The 16,928-nt window shown below is 40.8% G+C and overlaps 1 protein-coding gene across 1 annotated transcript in view; it reads right to left on the bottom strand.

Moving 5' to 3' along the window:
* Positions 1-16,928, bottom strand: part of ap2a1 (adaptor related protein complex 2 subunit alpha 1) — a gene marked incomplete in the record, with an annotated part of 53,914 nt that overhangs the window by 33,203 nt on the left and 3,783 nt on the right. Inside the window, 12 exon segments of the mRNA XM_014020962.1 lie at positions 2,796-2,950; positions 3,027-3,215; positions 3,341-3,572; positions 3,648-3,745; positions 4,201-4,383; positions 4,954-5,091; positions 5,199-5,367; positions 6,626-6,885; positions 9,209-9,310; positions 9,413-9,542; positions 9,742-9,935; positions 13,349-13,560. Coding sequence (XP_013876416.1) covers positions 2,796-2,950; positions 3,027-3,215; positions 3,341-3,572; positions 3,648-3,745; positions 4,201-4,383; positions 4,954-5,091; positions 5,199-5,367; positions 6,626-6,885; positions 9,209-9,310; positions 9,413-9,542; positions 9,742-9,935; positions 13,349-13,560 — 2,062 coding nt within the window.

The following is a 16,928-nucleotide window of genomic DNA, read 5'->3' as shown; positions in this document are numbered from 1 at the left end:
ACACACACACACACACACACACACACACACACACACACACACACACACACACACACACACGAAAAAAGAGAAAGGGTAGGAGAGAAAAAGACCAAAGACAGTCACATACAGAGCAAGATAAAGAACTGACAATGCAGCAGACCTGTCAACCTGAACCATCTCTCCCAGCTGCAGAAACATCTGCCCACATCTCGTGACCCAAACAACTTTAACAAACTTCTGAGGACTGGGACTTTGTGTGCTAAGAGTTAGGAATGCGCGATATAAACGATATACGGTAGAAACTATATGAATTTGGCCTATGATTGAGATCTGTATTCTACCGGCCAACCGCGGAAATTCTTTTTGAGGACGTAACCGGCTGGAGTCAAAACAGGAAGCGGGAAGCAGCGTGGCTGAGAGTGCAAATGAAGAGCAAAAAGTTGCAAAATATAAATTATCTGGACCTGGTTCGGGTGTGCGAAAATGAATGCCGAACTGTTTACATATTTACGTGATGGCGTGTCGTCCAGTCGGCTGCCGAGCGACCACACGCAGCGAGGCGACTGTCAGTGCAGGTGACGTCAGAACGAGCTCCAGCAGGACGCACAAAAATTCGCAGAGTCTAATGGACCTCGTTTCTCCTGCAGTCATAGCATGATACTGTCTCAAGTCATACAGCAGGGAAGCACTGTGGGAAAGGGTGACAGTCTGACTGTATTTCCAAAAAAAAAAAAAAAGCTTGTAAAGCATAAACGGGATGATTGTCACCCCATCGGAGCACGCACAGAGTAAACACGTGTAGTGCAGAAAAAGTAATCTGCAAAGTATGTAGAAAGGGATAAATACAAGCCATTTGTTTTACCACCTTAAAACGAAGCAAGTGATTCCAAACAACATCCAATGGATGCAGCTAATGCCGCGTCAACCAATCAGAGAGACTCAACAGTGTGACATAGTGACAGATTCTCCAAAGGGACAGTTTTCTGAATGACGTCCACTAACCTGAGACAGATGGACAAGGAGCTCTTTAGCTGAAATCAAGTGCCTTTAGCTGAAATCAAGTGCCTGTAGTCTGTGTCCTAGCAGGAGATATCAGCACCGATGCAGGTCAGCAGCTCATCAAACTGGACTCAGGACAAAAATGGTTCTTAAAGCGAGCCGTGAGCTTGCAGCTCCTGGGTGATGAAACTCACCAAACTCAGAACATCTCTGAATTATCTGGTGAATTAATTATCTGATGAGCGCRACGTTCTCTTGCACTCAGTAAATAAAGCAAAGCCACTTTCTTTATTTCATCGGTCATTAAACAGAGACCGACAGGAGGAGGAGAGATCAGCGGGATTGGGGGGGGGGGATCTTGACATGCTGGACGTGCGTCGAGCGCTTCAAGAGCAGTTTTGACTCATGTCTGACCTCAAAGTGCACAAGCGTCCAACTTGAAGCATTGGACGCAATTTTGACGCTGAAATCGCATTCGGTGTGAACACAGCATAAGACTACAGCAGGTCCGAATGAAYAGAGGTTTCTGTGTGGCTGTTTTAATTTAAAGTGGACCTCAGACTCACAGTCCACAACCCTGAAGACGTGATGTCATACACAGCACGCCGTGTTTACAGCAGGGAATATGGATTCTACACGTTAGCATGGACCAAYTCGTGATACAACACGTTAGCATCGACCAACTCATAGGGGTGTAAATCGCCAGCTTTATCACAATATCTCACATCGATATGTTTGGATGACGATTCGATATTTCTCGACATCAAAGTCTGTCACGATATGATTTCGATTCAATTCAATTCATGTCTGCGATCGATATAATGCGATATCATATGCCCATCTAACACAATGACTGTTAGATGGGCATATGATATCGATTCACATGGAGAATATGACGACGATATAGATATTTTCATTTTGCCTCGATATAACTGAATCACGAACCATTACAATATCGATATATCGACCACCTCGTGATGCTACACGTTAGCATCGACCACCTCGTGATGCTACACGTTAGCATCAACCACCTCGTGATGCTACACGTTAGCATCAACCACCTCGTGATGCTACACGTTAGCATCAACCACCTCGTGATGCTACACGTTAGCATCAACCACCTCAGGTCAGAAAGCTGCTTCCGGTGGGAGCCAGCAGGTTTACCTTACAGAGTTGGTGGTGACATGGTGACAGACTCAGAGTTTCCCTAAACTCAAGGTAAACTTAAGAGGTTCCAAAGAAGCAGCAAGTTGTTTTCTGACTCCAAGTCCCTTCAGGTTGACAGGTCTGTTTCTGACACAGATAAAGCAAAGAAAGAGCCACACCAAACACAAGTCTACAAACACAACATGAAACCACACAGGCTGCCTGGTCCAGTATGAGAACTGCCTCACATCYGTTTTAGGGTTACCTGGTGCAGATGACTGAGCGCAAATAGTTACCTAAGAAACCTCTTTTCATGGTCTTTATACCACTAAGCAGGTCTTCTGACAGTTTGATGTAGACAAGAGCTACATCTTTGACAGCTGATATAGGGTTGTAGGATTTTTTTATGTGAACATTTTAAATGAAATAAAACAAAACATTTTAAAGAAGTGAAAACAGTTCCCATATAAACAGTGCTCTAATAAGTAAGCTCCACCATGTGAGAACTTGCTGGATTCAAGAGTGAATGTGTTTAATGTGTTTTATTCAGAGTTCCTGAAGCTGTTGTGCAGACTGTTGAATTCATTAATGGATTAATGGCAGCTGCTGCAGCTCATATTGGACTCGCAGTGATATCTCCAACAGTAGACCAACAGGTGACTTCTTACCTTAGGAAGCCGTCATCATTGACGGCAGCAGAAGGTGCAGCCGGCCCCGCCTCTGAGAAAACATCTACCAGTAGGCTGCCGGTGCTGGGTGGAGCAGTATTAACTGGAGCGGTGGAACGAATGCCGAGGAGGTCTGCTGATGGTGATGGGGTGGACTGGAAAACACAGAGACTTTTAGCAGAGCAGGTGTGACACAGATGAGAGTAGAAACCACACAGAAAGTCTGTTTACAGCATTAGAGGCAGCCATGGCTGCTGCATCCGGCCCACGGTCGCTGCCTCCRTTCAACTCGCCACCCTCCCTCTTCCCGTCTTCCAGCTCCGTTACAGAAACGGCCCCGGGGCCCTTCTTCTTCTTCAGCTTCGCCAGAATTGATGACTCCCTCTCTGGGAACGGAGGCATCTCCTCCAGAACTGTGGCCTAAGAACAAATAAACAACACTGAGTCCAGCTGGGTCAGCACCAGTTTTATAGACCTTTTAGTGATCYGAGTCATCAGCAACATGTGGACTGTGACCTGAGCCATGCTGGGCTAACAGAACTAACCAGGACATCGGTACTGGCAATAGAAGAGAGCTTCAGATACTCGACAGCTCGCTGTTGCAGCTCCACGTCGGAGTTGCGGATCTGGCTGTCGCAGCGCAGCACTTCCTGGATGGTGGCCTTGGTCTCTGGGAACAGGTTGATGAACTTGATGTAGGCCGACAACAAGAGGGCACGAGTCGGCACGGAGCAAAGGTGGAATTTGGAGTGGAGAAGGTTGAACTGGACCAGGGGGCTGGAAGACAAAGCAACAAGGTCACCACCTGATCTCAGACACGTTACCTGATCTGCAACACAACACTGTACGCACCTGGACCGCGGGTCACCAGCAATCAGGTTCCCAAACTCTCCCAGAATGTAGCCTCCAACTTTCACCATGTTCTCATGGCAGGCCGGGGCTTGCAAGGCCTGGAGGAGGATCAAATTATTCCACTTAGTATTTCAACTAGGKGTGCACCGACTGCAGTTTTGAAACAATTAACTGGACATGAGGAAATGCTCACAGCAAAGCAAAAGGAGAGACTGGCTGATCTCCAGACCTTTGTGAGAAGCCAGTGTTTTCCACAGATCTCATCTAAATCGTCAGATTTCCCAAATTAAGGAAAATCAGTGCATCCCTAATTTCACCCTATGACAAGTAGCTAAGTTTATTAAAGCAAAAGCCAGAAGATCTGAAACATCATATTTAAGCTTTGAGTTGATTGAAGAAAAATGAAAATGACCAAATATTTTTTTTACAAATCAAGTTCTTATTTAAAACAAGTTTCAGATGTTTGAACTCAACACAAACCTTGTTGTGGTTCACCATCTCWGTCATTTTACCAGAAAAGAGAACCTAACACGCTAGCTTCATTTGATGGTACCTCAAACACGGTCTTGGCAGCGTAGCCCTGCACATCGTCTCTGTTGATGACGATCTGAATGACGCGGTACCACACCTCTTCGCTGACGTAGTCCCCAGCAATGCGGATGAGGTTCAGAATGGTGTCTACATACCARGAGTAGTCCACAGCATACTTCTCTGCAAGTATGGCCACTTTCAGCACCTGAAAAACACAATTACAGACACTCAAGATGACATCAATTATGACATCATTTGGGTTTACAGCTGCAGAAAACTAATGAAATACTATTTGTTTAGTCAAACCAAAATTAGACTCTACAGTTTTATGATCATTTCTTTCTGCTCCACTTCAAACAAACTGAATCTGCACAGACGGAGATATGATGCAGTGGATTTGTTTCTTTTGTCCTTGCGTTGCGTGCCTGAAGCTTCAAGTGAATAAGTTGTATTTTTCATGGACAGAAGTCATTTGCTTCAACAGTACTGCTGTATTTGTAGTGGCAGACTGCTTCATTCAGCTGTGTGTTGTTTTTGTTCTCAAACCATTTTCACACTTTTAACTTTCCAGTGATGGACAGAAAAACAACCAAAGWTCTAAAATGGCCCAATCAATAAATCTAAGCTTTGGAACCTGTAAGGAAAAAAAAAACCACTCATGTCTATTTCTCCTCATTTCTGACAGCCATGACTAAGATATGCAAACAGTACAACAATAAGATGTCATGTCTGCAGCCAAGATGAAAATTGTGCGGCTTCAGTGTGTCATGCCCACCATCTCCTCTCTGATGGAGTAGTCTGCCGTCTCCAGGTAGCTCAGCATCTCTGCTACAATCTGCTTGGCGTTACTGCGGTCACACATGGCATACAGCAGGTCAGCTGCTCGCTGTCGAACGCTCACATCTCTTTCAGTCTGAAGAAACACATGAGCACAAACTAAACAAAAGACAGACTGACACCAAGCTGTTCGTTCTGATGTCAGGACATATTTCTGGTAATAAAAAGGGGTTAAGGTGGCACCTTGAGGGCGTTGATGACCGTCTCGATGTGGGTCTTTACAGCTTCATGTGAAAACTCAGAGCTGGCCAAAGTGCACATGCTTTCCAGAGCCAGGTAGCGCAGGTTAGTCTCTCTGTGCTGCAGGAACTGACCGAGCTGATTACAGGCTCGCACCAGGAGGTTTGGCTCACTGCAAAACAAAACCAACCCTCAGCTTATACAGTATGTAGTCTAGCTAGTGACGTATAAACAGAGTTGRGTAGTAACTAATTGCATTTACTTGGAGTAAATTTTTGGGAAAAAAAACTTGCTTTCTATTTTGGTTCGTCTGATGATGCAAGTTTTAAATATTAAATGATCGATGTCTTGATCAGTTACTCAGTACCTGAGTGGCCTTTTACCAAATACTTTTTTACTCGAGTCATTTCTTGTACAGCTACCTTTTACATTTACTTGAGTAAAAATATGCTGAAGTAGTGTTACCATGTTTTAACATTAGTAAAAATTTTAAGTATTCTACCTACCTCAGCATATAAATAAAAACAAATACTTAAAACCAGAAGACTTTACTGCTATTATATAAGGATTTCATTGTTGTTTTGTGCACAACCAAAACAGTAATAATGGTGATGCCTGTTCATGTCTACAGTAAACAGGAAGTTGTTCCCACTGGCAACAACACATGAAAACACTCAATAACCCCTAAGAGGAACAAACATCCTCAATTTGTCCAACAGACAGAAAATATTACATTTAAGATACAGCAAAAGTACACAAAACATAAACTTTATTCTTACAGTACCTAAGATATAACTGAAAATCAATTTAGTGATTTACAGCTGAGCTCAGCAACACTTTGCAACATCTGTGGTTTGATGTCTCAGACTTGGGTTGTTGGAACACTGGTTGACTGACTCAGGACAAGTTTTTGGCAAAAACAATATTTCTGGCTCAGAGTTTTCAACAGTGCAATGTAAACGTGTCTGGCAGAAGCAGAAATTAGTATTTGGCTCTTGAGAACAGAGCAACAGGATCTGTAAATACAGAGCTTGCTCTTGAAGGGTTGGAGCTCTATGTTTAAAAACAGTTATTAAATTTTACAAAACGCTTCTGATACTGAAGGGTTTGTCTCGGTTTGGGGGTTTGTGGTGTGTTATGTTCTGTGTTACAAGACTCGTTTAAAATTTTTTTAATAAATTAAAAAAAAACAGTGACTGAATGAGTTCTAGAATTGCAGAAATTACTTTTATATGTATTGAAAGAGAAGTAATAAAGTTCTGTTCCAGGTCAAAGTTTGTGTTTGTGTGCATTAAACTGACTTTAAAAAGAAGTAATTCTTTACTTATTTTTTGTGGCTAATAAAAAGAAGCTGTTGCACTGCAAACTAACATTAAGGCTTAATATAAACACGTCCTTTAGTTGTGTTTACCTGCACGTTGCTGACGTACCTGTCGTAGTGGATGATAAGTGATATAGCCTCAAACAAGATAGCATTCTTGGCGTTGGAATGCTGAACCTTTTTGGACTTGGGCGGCTCCTGAGCTTTGTTGAGAATGGTCTCCAAGCACTCCACCAGACGACCTTTCACAGCCCCATCTTCTGGTGGAGGGTAACACTGCAGCAGACGCAGCAGCTTACAGGACAGCCACGGAGCTGGCACAAAGTAGTAGGTGTAGTCCTGCAGGTCAGTGGAGGCTGACGACACGATCTGAAAATAACAGTTTTACTTTTTGTTTCTCGGTGTTAAAACCAGTTCCTGTTCTTGGTTAAACAAAAATTTGACATCTCCATATTAGTTTATACAAGAGTGAAACAGCAGCAAAGCATCACGTTCTCTGCCAACCAGAGGACATATACACAGTAGATACTTGGTGTTGCATGTTCTTTTGTACAAGGACTTTAATGCTCAGACAAAGACGGTTACAATATGAGCTGCAGCTAATGTGTAAGAGTCAACTAGTCTGTAAGTTTCCTCCCCAGATTAGCCAAATATTTTATTCCCGCCTGTGAACCTCCTGTTCCTTCAGTTTTAACTCAGCTGCTCCAGAGGCCTCATGTACACCTGCACATGCATGGATTTCTTACTTGAACGTGGTGTACAGTCAAAACAAGACAACAGCATACAAAAAAATAAAAAATAAAAAAACAGATGTGTCAAACCGTGCGTACGCCGGAATCCACCCACATTTCTTTTGTACATTAAAATCAACGTGGAACTGAGCACACGTGAGACTCCTCCCCTGACATGCCTTCATTTACGTGTGTTGAACCATCGTCAATCATGAAAAATCCAAAACTGCTGTTTTGGATTTTTAACCCTGCTGTCAGCTCCCTCTAGAAAGCCTCTGTGGTAGTGCTGGGTGGTATACCGTTTTGTACAGACTACTGGTTTTTATTTTTGTTATGATATGAATTTTCTGAATACTGGACATTCCAGTTTAAATAGYGGAACGTTTCGTCACGGCCGCCATTGAACTGTTGTTTCCCGGGGGACATTTTTCCTTGCTGCACTGCTATGTGCGTTAGCATGCTAATGTTTGGAGCAGCTAGTTGCAGCCGCGGGTGGTGATTCCGCTGCTTATATTGACTGACGTTTAAAAAACATCCTGTTTTCGCCGTCGCTGAATGTAGTAAACACCTCTTCAGTGACGGGCACAGTTAGATTTAACGTGGTTAGTTAATATGGAGACGTTATGCTGATGGAGACTTAACGTGGTTCTATTGTGAAAAGCCTGCAGGAAGTAGTTCGTAGTGGAGTTGGAAGTGACTGGTGTGCAAGGTGAGTCGTGCTGATAAGCTTTAATAAATAACGTAAAACAATAAACCCGATCATAATCTTTTCTTAAACCTCCTCCTACACGACTGGACCAAAATGCATGACTACTGTCTCCAACCACCAGTCAGAAAAGAACAGACACAGAGGAGGGAAACAGCGACACAGACAGAGGTACGGTAAAAGAAAAAAAGTCAATAAGCAGAATTTGTATATTTTATTATCAGCTGAGCTGTGATGAAAAGAAAAATGCCGTCAAATACCGTGAAACCGGTGAAAATGTTGAAAATACCGTGATAGAAAATTTTGATCATATCGCCCAGCCCTACTCTGTGGAACCCCAGCATGAGCTGCACGTGCACACCCAGTGCACGGCTCCACGTCACCGTGTCACACTCCCAGATCAACCGCAGCTCCAAATACTGTTGCAAAGTGATTATTCTTAGAAGCTGAAAACGGCTGATCCTCTGTGTATAAATAAATACCTGTTCTGCGTATTGTTATTTTTTATATCCTCCAATAAAGGCAGAATCTGTTCCTGTTAAAAGTATTTTAGGCACAACTCTGTGCGACCTTTATCTAATGGTGTACATGCGGATGTAATAATTGTTAAAGTTTTTCTGGTGTGAAAAATAATCACTTTTACATCATGAACAGTTTCCTAGAATCACCTCTAAGTGTCAGTGATGGAACCAGAACCAGAGAAACATGCGTACACAAGCAATAAATTTGGTGTGGGGCTGCACACATTTCCATGTTCATTTCAATCTTGATACATCTGGAGTTTTGTGTGGGAAAGGGCGTACGCAAGCTTTTTGTGCATACGCACCGTTGACACATGAGGCCCCTGGTCTCTAAAGAGTTGAATAAATCTTTCATGAAGGAGTTTAAAACACGACAGACTGATCAAATCTATACAAGTCCATCAACGAGAAGATAAACAACATGACGACCTAAGTTACATGCTTTGATACAACAGTTTGCCAATTTAACCAGTGCTAATGAATTTCATTTGTGAAATGAGCAAATTAAAACTATGCATTCTAATTGTTTTGTGCAATACAACACTCATCTATATAAATTCATCTGCGTTTAGTCTGAACCAGCCTACCAAGAATCAAAGGTTTCAGCAATAATCTGTCTCCATTTTAACAGATGTAGTGATTCTGACAACAGACACAAGACGTTACCTCATTAAAACCACAGATAGAACAGAACAGGACAGATGCACATACACCAGTCACTCTGACACACTTACTCTGCTGAGTCTGGAAACGGCCAGCGAGACGCACGTCTTGAACTCATCTGGGTTTTTCTGGCTCAGACAGGTGATGAGAGATATGGCTGCAGTCACCACACCCTAAACCCAGAATACATCCATCAGCTCATTTATCAGTCAGAAAACAGCAGAGTGGAACTGACACCACATGAACCAAGAGTCCAGCCAGAAGTCAGCTCTCACCATGTGTTGGTCGTTGAGCAGGTGCACCACACGTGAAGTCCACTCCCCCATCAGAACCAAGTCAGGAGAGGTTTTATAGAGCCGCAGCAGACAGAGGGCAGCAGACTGCTTTACACTGTCCATCGTATCCCTGTGGTCCATCACATTAACAGAGTTGTTAGATTCTCCACAGGAAAGCTGAGATTTTATTTTATTTTTGTCTCTCACACACTCAGCCACCAGTCAGTCTTTCACTCACTCAGTCACCAGTCAGTCTTTCACTCACTCACCCAGCCACCAGTCTCCCTCTCTCACTCACCCAGCCACCAGTCTCTCTCTCTCTCACTCACCCAGCCACCAGGATGCGAGGGATCTCGCTGGCGAAGGCCTCTGCCATCTCCCGGCTGCCCACATTGGCGATGCAGTGCAGGGCCAGGCACATGAAGGTAGGGTTCCTGCTGGACAGGTCGTTCTTGATGGCGTTGTTGATCAGACGGATGAGCTCACTGTTGCTGTTYACCAGCACTGAGATAAACAAGTACCCCTGCAGAGAGCAAACAACAGGCATTATAATACCAGACAAGTTGAAAGAAACAGAGTGTGGACTTTGAATTCACATTTTTTAACCTGTTGTTTTTGGGCTAGCACATAATTTAAAAACAACAATTTTATCTTTTAAAAATAAATGTTTTCTATAAACTATCCCTGATCATCTGTGGACAAAATCATTTCAGTCACATCAGACAAGTTTTTTTTAATACAGCTTTGCAAATTAAACAGTGGATCAGTACTAGAGAGATACAGTATATAGAAATAGATGTTATGAACACCAGAGTATTTAGGCCAAATAAATTTCCTGAACGGATTTGAATCAGGTTGATAACTGAGCCAACTTGTGCAAAGTTTAATAATAAAGTTACCACACCCGAGACTTTAAGTGCTCTGAGTCTTTGACTCAAACATGGTGCTGAGATCAGACATTTAGTCCAGATGTTAAATTGATTGTTACCAGTGTGTGATCTACAAATGTACTCACTTTAAATTTATCTTCAACGTTCAAAATTTGTAATAAAGGGCCAGTATAACTGACATTAATAACAGCTGCAAGTGTGTTTTCAGTGCATACATATCAGTACACACTGATGAACAAATTACACACTGTTAATTCTGCAGAAACCAAAGAAAACCTGGTAGTTCTACATAAACTAGTTCTACTGGTATAAATGGTTTTTAATCTATTATGAAGTTCCCTTTTTTAAATATTACTTTGAACAATGTTGCTGACTATTTCTATAGAGATCTTGCAGAAATAAAAAAAATGTCTAATTTTACTTCTGAATTAGATTAACTCCCCCAAACCCACCAAGGATTAGCCCCTTTGGTTCCTCTTCAGCAGGTCAAAGGCAGCTGATATTTAGACCTAAAAACTTAAAGAAACCCTGAAAATGATAAAATCCAGGAAGGTGTTTTGTACTGGTTTATACAAGGCTCATACTGTAAATGTAATATATTTCACTGCATTTAGTGTGTAAACCACAAACAGCCTTCCAAAAGCATGCATTGTGTCATTTCACTGACATACTGATTACAGGTCTCAGGGTTATTTGTCTGAATACAGTAAAATTAAGGCTTTTAACAGACTAGCAGGAGAGGTTTGTTCTGTTTGTTTAACTGAACTGGGATGAGAAAATGGCAACATCATAACCAATTGTCCTGAGCTGCATGTCAAGGTTATACAATAAAAACTGGCAACATTTGCTAGAATTGCCTCAAGATTTTTTAATTCTTTTTGTTGTTGTTTAAGAGGCCAAAAGCCAGGATAAAAAGTCACAAATCAAGCATTTGGAGCAAACCTGGTTTCTCTGCTTGTAGTCCAGTTAAAACCACCCTGATCCTGACTCAAATCTTTTTCTGCTTACTAAACATTTCCTGTTCCTGAGAAAACAGTCAGTGACAGAATCAGGAAACTGCTTTATGTTTTAAAAACAATCACTGTAATACACTGTAGCTTCAACCATGAGGAAGATGATCYCAGGACAGCTTCTTCTTTAACTGAAATCAGTTAAACTGTATTTTATATTTAATCTTAATCTGATATTTACATTTTATTTGATGATCTGAAACATTCCAGTGAAACAAACATTTTCACAACACTGTTCATCTGTTGTAAATATGTTTACTACTCTGAAAATCTGCCAGTTATCTGCACCAGAACACAATATAATAATTACCGTACTCGACTGAAAAACTGTCAGGTTTACCTTGAGAGATAATTCTTAAATGAAGAGATGGTGAACTCACAACAGTAAATAAAGTTGTACTTTGTAGCCACAGTGTGATTCTAACACTGCCAGCTAGAGACGATTGACCCACAAGTCATTCCCTGCACAGAGTCCAAAACCCTAAATCTGAATCTGATGTCACAGCAACAATAAAAACTTTTTTATTGTAATATTTTTCTAGAGTTGTTCATAAATACCTGAGTATCGCCAACTTGTGACATATTTTATGCACATTTGTCACTTTCCCAAGGTTTCCATGTAAAGAAGAGTACATTATGTGTATGTCCTTAGTTGAAGTGCACAGCGCAGCGTTAGGATGTCGCAGCGCAGGGTTCTCTAATACAGCATTAAAGATGCAAGAAGACTTTAGCCTGCAGCATTTAGATCCTCAGGACCAAAGATAATATGACGAAAGAGAGTGATGCAATATATTCAAATAAACCCTTTTTCCAAGCTTTGAGTCAAAAATAAAATGTTATACAAATATTTAACCATTTTCAGAACTCTTCAGTGCAACTTATTAAATGAACTGAACTAAAAACAGTAAGTCTGGAGATTTTCAAAGTGCCTTCTGATCGATTAAAGCCCCCTGATTAAACTGGTCAACTTTAAATTCTGTTGACAGGCGTTTCAGGTGAAAGGGGCAGAGTCAGAGAGGGCCTTTTTGCATTGTGTGTTTGTACAGAGACTAACTGAATAAACAAAGGTTAAACAAAAACAAAATGTACATTTCCATCCTGCTCTGTCAGCCAGGGCTGGATCAGCAGCAGTTGTGTGTATGCAGGGTTCATTTGCAGTGTGGAGTAGAGGTGTGTCTGAACTGACTGCAGAGAGGAGCTCCATGAACTGGACCACCTGTGATCTGGACCGGCTGAGATCCAGACCACCTGCGAGTGCTTTGGGATGGAGAGTCGCTCACAGCGGAGCTGCTGCTGGCTCATGACAGGAACTGTAGACTGATGGGTGCTTTCACCTGCAGTCCCTCTCTGCTGCACCTGGGAACACCTTCTATCAGAAAGTATAACCTACCCGGCTCTGTTCTGATTGGATAAGCCTGTGGTTCTGGTTCACTTTCTTTGCTGAAAGCAGAATCAGTTTAATTTTCATACTAAATTTACAGCAAATGACTAACTGACCACAAAAATAATATATGTATTTATTAAAACAAATGACAGAAATTAGCTGTGGCGACAGAAAACTTTAATTCCTGAATGACTAAGGATCATACAAACTCTTAGAAACTGAAACTTGATAGTGTCGAACTGCTTGAACAGGATTAAAATATTTGAAATACTTCAGACCTCAAAAACATTAAAAAATGTACAACATGCAGTTCCCTCAAGTTTTTCCACAAGAAACAGTGCTGAGATCAGTCCTGGTAAAGATAAACTGATTTTAAAAGTGTCACCTAAATACTGACGGTACTGAAACATTCTGTTCTGCTTAAAAGACTTCAGCAGGACCACTTTGTGTGGACGTTTGAATCTTTTCCACCTCATGAGGAACAAATGGTTTTCAATGAGTCCAACACTCATGTCGCTGCAGCTTTAGCACCAGAAAAATCTGTCACATGACAGATGACTGAATTAAATGCAGTGAAAAAGGTTAATATAGCAAACATTTGGAGCTCTACAATACTCCATTAGATGATGCTGTACAAAGAACAAAGACTTACGATCTGTTTCTCTGTGTACTTGTTGGAGCTCAGCAGGTTAACTGCCTCCATGTGTCCAAAATCGATGTCATGGCCGAGCAGGAAGATGAAGAGCAGCTTGCACACATACTTCTTCTTACTGTAGCCATCCAGGGCCTTGTCCCCTTTAAACTTGGAGCGGATATTGGCCAGCTCTTTATTTATCCTCTTGATCTCGGCTTCCTTGCTCTTACCTGAGAGGGGACAGAAAGTAGTACAGTGTTTGTCTGCTCAAAATATACAAGGAAACAACGTTAAACAATTTCGAATCAAAGACATCACCTATGAAACTAAGAGGCTCTAACCATCTTCAGCTGAGCTCAAACATCTGGTCACTGCTGACGGGCATCATTAAAAAGATATCTGATGTGTTCAGATGCTGTCAAATCTACCACCCCTGCAGACTATGAATATCTGTTCATATGTTGGCCAATCTGTCTTCACAGGTTGTGAAAAAGAGCTTCAAGGCTTCCTGTACCTTTGATCACAATCTGATAAAAGACCTGAATATAGTCAGAACTGAAGTGACTTGACTTCAGTCCAAACCCCTTCATTGTCCAACTAGTAATCTTTACAAATCAGACAGGTGCTACTAAAGTGCACCAGTGAAGACTCACCTGCTAACAAGTGAAAAAACTCTCAAACTGATTTGTTGCGGCACTTATTCAGGGTCAAAGTTTAAGATGTGCCAATTTCACTCACCGTTGTCCTGGCTCTTCATAAGATCCAGGGTTGAAACCATTATGACAGTGGTGTCCAAAGTCGGTCCTCAAGGGCCGGTGTCCTACATGTTTCAGGAGCGGCCCTGGTTCAACACAGCTGAACCTAAGGAGTGCTTCATTAGTGGGCCTCTGCAGACCTTGATGGTAAACTGAGAAGGTAAATCATCTATTTGAATCAGCTGTGTTGAAGCAGGGACAAATCTAAAATTTGCAGGAGACCGGCCCTTGAGGACCGGAGTTGGACATGCCTGCATTATGGAGTCAAAGGAAAGACAGGCACATGTCCACGACAGTCCACGTGTTAAAATCTAAATACTGTTGGCTAAATAAAAATAATGATGTTAACAAAGCATCTTTGAAGTTTGAGACATGCCCACTGTAGTGGACCTCCAGTTCATTGTGTGTTTTAGTAATTATCCAAGATCAGACTGAAACTGGGCCTCACTGTGGTTGATTAAAAGCTCAATGTTGGACCAAAGACACAAATTTGTAGGTTAGAATAAGGTCAGTGGTCAGTTTGTTTCTGATCAAAATGTTTCTGTACAAGTCATAAAAACAATGGTACTGGGAGAGCTCCGTGTTTTAAGGTGGTACTTAAAGAACCACAGTTCTAAAAGAATAAACTGATCATCAGGGTGTGCTTTTATAGACTATTTTCATCAACCTAAATCGGCTCAAATATAACTTATCTTAACATATAAAACACATTCTTCTGTATACCGTGTGGGTCATGGTACCAAGAGCTTCAAATGACCAAAAAGGCTTTTATTCATGAAACGTACAAACCACATGGTTCTACTGAAAGGACTTGTTTCTGGTAAGAGGAGATTATTTCTAGTTAGAACGAGGTGTCAGAATAAATACAACTACTGCATTATTAAAATTTGATGAACAAAATCCAACGGCAGTCTAAATACAGTACACAAACTGATTAGGATGGTGTCAAGGTTAAGTTTGTCAACCAAACATTTTAAATTACAGCAACAACTACAGGACTCCCCGTTAAACTACAGGAATCAGGACTGCCTCATCAGGTTTTAGATCAGGGTTCTCCAACCTGTCTCCAGAGCACCACAACTGAATTTTGACCAGTGCTCACCTGTGACAGCAAACATCCATGTTCAACAAAAAAATAAAAATAAAATAAACCATATGAATAATAATCATTGAAAATCTATTTTTCAAATATGTACCCTTGTAGATTAAATTACAAAATTTAGGGGCAGCTGCCAGTGTAGGTGAAAATGAGTAAGACAATAACTGAGCAACAATACAGTTTTACACAAAAAATATAAGTTGTGATTTTCAATAACTGATGCTTCCAAACAGCTGCCAGCTCAATGGTCAAACACTCAGTCAAGACTGCAAAAAAAAAAAAAAACAAAGCAAACAAAAAAAAACCCTCACAAATTAGTCACATCTAAACAGTCCAGTGATCCCACCCAAAGAGAAAGACCACCATCCGTTCATAAACTACAATTAAAAGGATATGTCACTGTGTTGTCACAACACTGATCCAGATTACATACTGAACTCACAACTGCACATCTGAGAGGAAGAAAATCTGAATTTATTTACTCCACAATAATCTAGACAACCTTAAAACAGAAAACAAGTGTAAAGATGAAGGTCTTGTTTTTGTTTTCAATCATTTCAAACATGAGTCAATCTGACTGATGCAACCAACAGTCCAATAAAAAGTTAATTTCTAAAAAACAGACGAAGCAGGGCTGATTACAGAGGTTTTATGCAGCCGAAGCTTGCCTGGTTACAGGTAAGCAGATCTGAAAATTGAGTAGAGCAAAATCCTGAATGAACATAAAGCAGGAGAGTTTAGAGTGTCTCAGAAAGTCAGAAAAGACTGGGTCTATCTCTGAAAGGAACTAATGACCCAATGTCACACGTTACATCTAATCAAGGTTTAAACAAAACAAAGATGGGTTCTCAAAAACACTTAGCATCATTACTGGATAAAATAAAACTTCAAGGACATCAGGAACAAAAGTAGGGAGTGAAATAACAGCAAAAATCTACTGTTTCTAAAAAAAGTTTAAACTCAGCCAAAACCATTTTTTAACAAAACTCCACACATAGGCTACATCCCCATCATGATTTCTGCATTTAATAATGAAAAAATATTTAATGAAGGTTTGTTTTAATCCAAGATGTCAGTAGATAATGAGTGGGACTCATCACTGGAGCCTCAGGTTTGGTCCCCTTTACTCTCCTGAAAAGCAGGAGAGTAAAGAGGACCAAATCGAGTCACTCGCAGACCAAAATAGAGCATCTCTAACAAATAAAGTCACTCACAGCTGGATACCAAACAGTCTTTTGTTAATGTTGCTTTTATCAAACAAGAATTAATCCAACTAACGAAAAGTGCAACCTGAGAAAATAAAATCCATTCATACAGATGGTGCAGATTTCCATTTATTTTTAAAACAAATGTTCAAGTAGCACTGTCCTACTTAAAATATGAGGTTTTTTTGTCCAAACAACCATTAAGCTTTGGGCCTCGGTTAGAAAAAAGATCAGGGGGTTTATTTTATTTTTTGGACCAAGAGAAGGAGGAAACTGATGTTGGATTGCGTCATTTTCATGAAATCTGTTGTTTTGATTGATGACACCTTTATTGTCATTGTACAGAGAACAATGAAATTACATTTAAAGGGATCCCCGATTAGTTTTAACATTAAACTTTATTTGATAAACATTTATTTAAACTGTAAAATAAAGACTCTAAAAATACTGTAGGCTGTTTAGTTATATAAATTTTTTAAAAATATATTTTAACACGGATGGAGCCATTTTATTTACACGCAAAGCATTCTGGGTAAATG

Source organism: Austrofundulus limnaeus, unplaced genomic scaffold, assembly GCF_001266775.1.
Source record: "Austrofundulus limnaeus strain Quisiro unplaced genomic scaffold, Austrofundulus_limnaeus-1.0 Scaffold274, whole genome shotgun sequence".
Lineage (NCBI taxonomy): Eukaryota > Metazoa > Chordata > Actinopteri > Cyprinodontiformes > Rivulidae > Austrofundulus > Austrofundulus limnaeus.
This window is presented reverse-complemented; position numbering and strand designations above follow the sequence as displayed.